At 44.6% G+C, this 8,860-nt stretch overlaps 1 protein-coding gene across 1 annotated transcript; it reads left to right on the top strand.

Moving 5' to 3' along the window:
- The first annotated feature begins 449 nt into the window (after nt 1-449).
- Nucleotides 450-1,415, top strand: LOC147444027 (uncharacterized). The gene has a single exon (XM_086527769.1). The coding sequence runs from the start codon at nt 573-575 to the stop codon at nt 1,281-1,283; it is 711 nt and encodes a 236-aa protein (XP_086383895.1). The 5' UTR covers nt 450-572; the 3' UTR covers nt 1,284-1,415.
- The last annotated feature ends 7,445 nt before the right edge of the window (nt 1,416-8,860 follow it).

Raw genomic sequence — 8,860 nt, forward strand, 5'->3', positions numbered from 1 at the left:
TAGTCCCTAACTAAAGGATAGCTTGGCATTGATTTGGCTATAAATTGTATGGGCTGCTTCTAGTCCCCAAGGTTTCCTTCTCTCGGACGAAACGCGGGCCAAGTGGTGTCAGAGGCAACTAGTGTAGTGAAGCAGCCCATACAATTTATAGCCAAACTAGGTAATGCATCTCTCCATTATGTACTATAATAATCATTTAGGTTATGAATTGTTGTCGCAGCACCCCCAATGTTTTGCCAAGACCCTTTGCACCCATGTCATAAGTGCTTACAGCCCTTCAACTCATTCTCATGTTGTCCTGAAGAGTAAAGCAAAACATTTGTTGCTGGCCGTGATAAAAATTTGCAATTACTAATGTGAGCATGACCTAATGTACAAATTTTAAAGGATGAGTATCAAGAAGAGAAGACGATATTATAGAATTAGTAGTCCTTTATTTATAATTTCATTGTACCTTTCAGGGGATACCTTAAATTTGTTAGGACGCATGGGACTACAAACACTAGATTACAAGTGTTCAGTGTTAGTTGACTATCATATTATGTCGGGAGGCCGATGCACCAAGCTACAATATGTATATTGAGGTAGTATGCAGTTGGACGAGTGTCCTAGTTGAGGGTGTTTTGGACGCTGGCGATGAGGCGGCGCACTTCATCATCATCAATGCCAAGAGTGGTCTCGAGCACCTCCTCGGGGAGAGGCGGATTGGAAGCGAAGAGGGCAACGGCGAGTTGGGAGGCACCAGGGTTTTGGCTATTGAGGGCGGCGATGGCAAGGGCAGGCTTGGATTTTTCTGGGTTGAATTGGAAGTGGACGAGGCCACGGGGAAATACGAAGAGATCACCGGCATAGATGGTTTGGTAGAAGAACTGGTTGGCGGTTGGTTGGGTGGAGGTGGAGACGAAGCCCACGAGCAGCGTGCCTTGGGCGAGGTAGAGGACTTCGGTAGCACGGGGGTGTACGTGCGGCGGGTTGATGCCGCGGGGCTTGTAGTCGATGCGGGCAATGGAAAGGCCTTGCGTGTTGAGGGCGCCGAAGTTGGCGGCGGTGACGAGGTTGACAGCGGAGCCGAGGTTTCCGGTGAAGTTGGTGGCGTTGCGGAGCAGGTGGGAGGCGAAGTCAGAGGATTGCACGGCAGCGGCAGGCTTGCAGGGCAGGCCGTTGATGTTGAGGGTGAGCTGGAGCTTCTGCAGCTCGTAGGGGCTGAGGGCCACGCAGAAGTCTTGCAAGGGGTCCTCGTCAGCAGCGCGAACAGTTGGAGGCAGGGGTGCGGCCAACCCTAGCAGCAGCAGCGCTAGCTGCAGGGCAGCCACAAGCTGCTTGGGCGACATTTATATTGTTAAAAGGAGTAGCTGCGGTGATGCAGAGGCGCGATCAGGGCTGGGCTGGGGTGAGAATAATGGAAATGCGTAAGAGGCCGGAGAGCTAATGACGTGATGAGGCACTTGATGAGCTCGTCTCCTTTTATGGGCGCTGCTCCGGGGACCGAGTCCTGCATGTACTCGACGTTACCTGCTTGTTCCTTGTTGCTGATGCGCGCCTCGACGTCAACATTAACCTACGCGTTTAGCTAGTCACGACATTTTCAACAAAACAAATTACCTCCGGTTTCAAATTATCACATCACCCGTCACTCTCAAAGCAACACAAACTATTAACAAAGCTTCGATATAGTCTCGAAGGGTACCTAAGGATAGCTTGTGAGATTTGGCACGGTTACCTGCTTGTTCCTTGTTGTTGATGTGCTCCTCGACGTCGTCAACATTTTGATTTTTTAACCACACAAATTGCGTTTAGATGATCAGGACGACCTTTTCATCGGTTTCAAATTATCATCCTTACATGTGACACGACAACACCCAAAAAGCGCTCCAAATGTCGCCACTCACAACCAAATAGTCCCTGACTAAAGGATAGCTTGGCATTGTTTTGGCTATAAATTGTATGGGCTGCTTCTAGTCCCCAAGGTTTCCTTCTCTCGGACGACATGCGGGCCAAGTGGTGTCAGAGGCAACTACTGTAGTGAAGCTAGGCCTGGGGCATGGTAGCTGCATCTTTCATCTTGAGAATGGGGGATTCAAATCCAAGCATCACTTGACTTGCACAACACCGCCGCGACAAGATTGACAACGTCAAATAGTTATCCCATGGATTTCGTCCACTAATCAAGTCGATACATTTAGAAGGGGCTAGCCCCATAGAGAGATAGAGAAGGAGAGAGGTGCTACTGAGTTTCAACGCCATTATCCCATGGCTTTCGTCCACTAATCAAGCTGATACATTTAGAAGGGGCAAGCCCCATAAAGAGATAGAGAAGGAGAGAGGTGCTATTGAGTAACATGGCAATATAAGGGCCATCAATATTAGCATTCGGGTCATCGCAATGAGTAGTATCACTACAAAAAATTCTCATGCTTGCTTACGTCATATCAATAATAAATGTAGTGCAACATTTATCGGGGCAAACTATGTGGTGACCTTGATGTCTCAACACTCTCTTCGAAGCCAAACACCATCTCTTCTACTACATGTGCATCACTCAAAAGCATGTTTCAACTTCTCTTCTCCAAGGGTCTTAATTATAAAGACATCTATAGTCATGTACCTAAGGTCAATGACGAATCCTATCTCTAATAAAGTGGTAGGTGCTTCACCCATGTAGGGAACACTTGATTCTGTGCTAGTTATATGCTAGTAAGATTGGACTCTGGTTAAATGACAGCTAGTCTCTCGACGTGCATACCCAATTCTTGAGGTAGCATACATAACCAACCTACATCATATTCCCCAATACAACACCCTTGTAATCTTGAAGTAGCATATAACACCCTATGGTTTCTCTCTCTCTGCACACACACCGCATTCATGTACTCTTCAAGGGGTTAGAGCTTAGATTCTTGTCTGGTGGTGGCTACAATATCTCCCAATAGCAGAATAGGAAGCTAGGGTTGTCTTGTGGCAGTTTCTGACAGTGTTGAAAACAGGGGTGCAACAAAACACAACAGTGTGTAATGGAAAGATAGATAGCCCTAGAATTAATGGGCGTATATACAATGCACAGGGAAAAAACTTCCTAAAGAAGGAAAAAATGCCCTGGCGGTCCTAAGTGTGTTCACACACATCACTACCACATGTATATGGTAACAAATCCCTCCTGGAGTGATGTGGTGAACGAGAGCTGGCACATGAGCAAAGGGAAGTGGCATGCCTTGAGGACATGATCAGTCCACAAAGGGGAGTAAGCCCAAAGCTTTGGGGAAAGCTTCAACTTCTCACGAGACAATGCCTTTTTGAAAAGATCTACAAGGTTGTCCTCTGTGTTGGCACATAAGCCAAGCTGATCTCTCCTACTGAGAGCCTCTCCCTGACGTAGTGGTAATGCACCTCCATGTGCTAAGTTGTGCGAGCATGAAAAAATTGGTTCCTCGCAACTGCCAATGCGCTCTGGCTGTCAGTGTAGATAGTGTGGGCAGTGTCATGTCCAACACCCAAATCACCAATAAGGCGTATGAACCATACACACTCAACCGTAACTGTGAAGACTACCGTGTACTCAGCCTCACAACTAAAAGTGGCCATAGTAGGTTGGATTCCGACTCAACCATGATATACATGAACAGCCAAGCATGAAACAAAAACCACTTGTGGACACTCGCATGTTAAAACAACCAGCCCAATCTGAGTCCGAAAAAGCATGTAAGTCTGGCGACAATGATCCCCCCTTGGGATAAAACTAGACAAGATTAAAGTACCACTCAAGTAGTGGAAAATCCTCTTAAAAGCTTGCCAATGCTTTATGCATATATTTGTTGACCTGTGAGACTGCAAACTGAATATCTGGCCTTGTGTTGCATACATAAATGAGGCATCCAACAACAGTTTGGTAAAGAGTGACATCTGCAAGATCACCAACATCATGTAGACTCAATTTTAAACCTATTTCCATGAGAGTGGCCATAGGTTTGCAATCCTCAAGTCCAAACTTACATAGCAATGTCTCTATGTAACTTTTTTGACACATGGCAATACCACCATCACACTGCTTAAACTATATGCCCAAGTAATGATGCAACAACCCCAAATCTTTCATCTTGAAAGTAGCATTCAAATCAGCCTTAAATTCAACAATATGTGCCTCACTAGGACCAGTGATCAACAAATCATCCACATAAAGAACAACAATGAGAAGTACATCGCCCTCACCCTTGACATACAATGTGCTTTGTGTTGGACTGTTACAAAAGCCTCGTTTGACCAAATGAGTGTCAGCTTTCTCATATCAAGAATGGCGTGATGCAGAGGCGCGATCAGGGCTGTGGGATGGCATGGGTGAAGAATTATGGAAATGCGTAAAAGGCCGGAGAGCTAATGACGTGATGAGGCACTTGATGAGTTCGTCTCCTTTTATGGGCGTTGCTCAGGGGACGGAGTCTTGCATTTATTCAATGCTACCTGCTTGTTCCTTGTTGCTGATGCCCGCCTTGACGTCAACATTTTGATTTTTTAACCCATGCGTTTAGCTAGTCACGACATTTTCAAGAAAAAAACAAAACAAATTACCTCCGGTTTCAAATTATCACATCATATCACGCGTCACTCTCAAAGCAACACAAACTATTAACAAAGCTACAAAACATATTGGATGCTTCTATATAGTCTCGAAGGGTAGCTAAGGATAGTTTGTGAGATTTGACACGTTGTTGGGAAACAAGCAACTGAAACACCTCTATAGCGATGTCACCCAAGAGTGTTGAAAGATAACTACAAGACACCAAAAGCTTTGCAAAATCCTTTTCAAACACCACAAGTCCAATAGGAGTAGACCCTTGGGAATTTACTAGCCGTCGCCCATCGAAGAGACTATGTCACATAGGAGCAAAACCCTGTCAAAGCACCGATTTACAGCACACGCCGACCAATGCATATTAAGACAAGGGACTCTCCTTTCACAATCAAACATCACAAACCCACAACTTCAACATCAATTCCACAATTCATACATACATGCCCTCCAAATCTGTCTGCACACAATTTGCCACTAGGCTGCCATAGCCATAACCCTGCAGAGAACTAGTCGTAACCTGATGATCACAACTCCAATTGGGGCACTTTAAAGCTTGAGAGAAAGCTTGAAAAAGGACTGGCGAGAAAGCTGAAGATGACCAAAATTGATTCCATATGCCGCCATGAGCAAAATTGACGCGAACAGAAAGCTGTCCCAGCACGACTACATGTAGAGAAGGCTAGTCAGGGCAAAAAACTGCATCCAAAAGCACCAAGGAGACACAACGAGCTAAAACCTGAAAATTTCTGATGTTTGGCTGAACTTTTTTTAAGTTTGTACATGAGTTTTAGTTATATACAAGGCTCACTTCAAAAAAATCACTCACTGGCACTTACAGCAGCCCGACAGCTCTGTCACTAGACTAGCGACTTGCAGTGCATGTACATGTGCTTACTAAAGCAAGCTAAAAACCCCACAAAAATAAATCCCACACACACTTTTGACATCGAGCTTCATGTCCGTATGTACAAATTTACAAAAAACAGGGTGTCACAAATGCGCCCAACAACGTTACCTGGTTGTTCCCTGTTGTTGTTGATGTGCGCCTCGATGTCATCAACATTTTGATTTTTTAACCATGTTAACTGCGTTTAGCTAATCAGGAGGACCTTTTCATCGGTTTCAAATCATCATCCTTACAGGTGACACGCCAGCACCCAAAAAGTGCTCCAAATGTCGCGACTCGCAACCAAATAGTCCCTTTCTACAGGATAGCTTGGCATTGTTTTGGCTATAAATTGTGTGGTCTACTTCTAGTCCCCAAGGTTTCCTTCTCTCGAACGACATGCAGGCCAAGTGGTGGCAGAGGCAACTACTGTAGTGAAGCTAGGCCTGGGGCATGGTAGCTGCATCTTTCATTTTGAGAATGGGGGATTCAAATCCAAGCATCACTTGACTTTCACAACACCCCCGCGACAAGATTGACAACATCAAATAGTTATCCCATGGCTTTCGTCCACTAATCAAGTTGATACATTTAGAAGGGGCAAGCCCCATAGAGAGATAGAGAAGGAGAGAGGTGCTACTGAGTTCAAAAAAAATATTGGCAACGTCAAAAAATTATCCCATGGATTTCGTCCACTAATCAAGCTGATACATTTAGAAGGGGCAAGCCCCATAAAGAGATAGAGAAGGAGAGAGGTGCTATTGAGTAACATGGCAATATAAGGGCCATCATTATTAGCATTCGGGTCATCTCAATGCGTAGTATCACTACCATAAATGCTCGGTTCTTGCTTACGTCATATCAATAATAAAGGTAACTATGTGGTGACCTTGATGTCTCAACACTCTCTTGGAAGCCAACCACCATCTCTTCTACTACAATATGTGCATCACTCAAAAGCATGTTGCAACTTCTCTTCTCCAAGGGTCTTAATTATAAAGACATCCGTAGTCATGTACCTAAGGTTAATGAAAAACCCTATCTCCAATAAAGTGGTAGGTGCTTCACCCATGCAGGGAACACTTGATGTTGTGCTAGTTGTATGCAAGTTTGATTGGATTCAAGTTAATTGATAGCTAGTCTCTCGAACTGCATACCCAACTCTTGAGGTAGCATACATAACCAAGCTACATCATATTCCCCAATACAACACCCTTGTACTCTTGGAGTAGCATATATAACCCTATGGTCTCTTTCTCTCTGAAAACACACCGCATTCATGTACTCTTCAAGGTGTTAGAGCTCAGATTCTTGTCTGGTGGTGGCTACAATATCTCCCAAAAGCAGAATAGGAAGGTAGGGTTGTTTTGTGGTTGTGTTCGACAGTGTCGAAAACAGGGTTACAGCAAAACACACTGAGCTTTGAGAAGACGAAGGAAGCTCAAGGCAAACAACAACTTGTGCAATGGAAATATAGATAGCCCTAGAATTAATGGGCGTATATACAATGCACGGGGGAAAAAGCCTAATAAAGAAGGAAAAAATGCCCTAGCGGTCCTAAGTGTGTTCACACACATCACTACCACATGTATATGGTAACAAATCCCCCCTTGGAGTGATTCGGTGAACGAGAGCTGACACATGAGCAAAGGGAATTGCCATGCCCTAAGGACATGATTAGTCCACAAAGGGGAGTATGCCCAAAGCTTTGCGGAAAGCTTTGAACTTCTCAAGAGACAATGCCTTTGTCAAAAGATCTGCAAGGCTGTCCTCTGTGTTGGCACATAAGCCAAGTTGATCTCTCCTGCTTAGAGCCTCTCCCTGACATAGTGGTAATGCACCTCAATGTGCTTTGTGCAAGCATGAAAAACTGGGTTCCTCGCAACTGCCAATGTGCTCTGACTGTCAGTGTAGATAGTGTTGGCAGTGTCCTGTCTAACACCCAAATCAGCAGTAAGGCGTATGAACCATACACACTCAATCGTAGCTGTGAAGACTACCATGTACTCAGCCTCACAACTAGAAGTAGCCATAGTAGGTTGCTTCCTACTCAACCATGATATACATGAACTGCCAAGCGTGAAACAAAAACCACTTGTGGACACTCGCAAGATCACCAGCATCATGTAGACTCAATTTCAAACCTATTTCCATGAGAGTGGCCATCGGTTTGCAATCCTCAAGTCCAAACTTACATAGCAATGTCTCTATGTAACTTTTTTGACACAAGGCAATACCACCATCACACTGCTTAAACTATATGCCCAAGTAATGATGCAACAACCCCAAATCTTTCATGTTGAAAGTAGCATTCAAACCAGCCTTAAATTCAACAATATGTGCCTCATTGGGACCAGTGATCAGCAAATCATCCACATAAAGAACAACAATGAGAAGTACATCGCCCTCATGCTTGACATACAATGTGCTTTCTGTTGGACTGTTACAAAAGCCTCGTTTGCCCAAATGAGTGTCAGCTTTCTCATACCAAGCACGAGGTGATGCAGAGGCGCAGTCAGGGCTATGGGCTGGGTGGAGAATTATGGAAATGTGTCAAAGGCCGGAGAGGTAATTACGTGATGAGGCACTTCATGAGTTCGTCTTGTTTTATGGGCGCTGCTCCGGGGACGGAGTCTTGCATGTACTCGAGGTTACCTGCTTGTTCCTTGTTGCTGATGTGCGCCTCATCGTCAACGTTTTGATTTTTTAACCCACAGTTTAGCTAGTCACGACATTTTCAACAAAAAAACAAAACAATTTACCTCCGGTTTCATATTATCACATCATATCACCTGTCACTCTCAAAGCAACACAAACTATTAACAAAGCTACAAAACGTCTCGGATGCTTCTATATAGTCTTGAAGGGTACCTAAGGATAGCTTGTGAGATTTGACACCTTACCTGCTTGTTCCTTGTTGTTGATGTGCGCCTCGACGTCGTCAACATTTTGATTTCTTAACCACGTAATCCACGTTTAGCTGATCAGGACGATCTTTTCATCGGTTTCAAATTATCATTCTTACATGTGACACGACAGCACCCAAAAAGCGCTCCAGATGTTGTGACTCGCAACCGGATAGCTTGGCATTGTTTTGGCTATAAATTGTATGGGCTGCTTCTAGTCCCCAATGTTTCCTTCTGTTGGTTGACATGCGGGCCAAGTGGTGTCAGAGGAAACTACTGTAGTGAAGCTAGGCCTGGGGCATGGTAGCCGCATCTTTCATTTTGAGAATGGGGGATTCAAATCCAAGCGTCACTTGACTTGCACAGCACCCTTGCAACGACAAGATTGACAACATCAAATAGTTATCCCATGGCTTTCGTCCTCTAATCAGGTTGATACATTTAGAAGGGGCAAGCCCCATAGAGAGATAGAGAAAAAGAGAGGTGCTACTCAATTAAAAAAAA

The sequence above is a fragment of the Adiantum capillus-veneris genome, chromosome 13 (genome assembly GCF_014529385.1).
Source record: "Adiantum capillus-veneris isolate H3 chromosome 13, ASM1452938v2, whole genome shotgun sequence".
NCBI lineage: Eukaryota > Viridiplantae > Streptophyta > Polypodiopsida > Polypodiales > Pteridaceae > Adiantum > Adiantum capillus-veneris.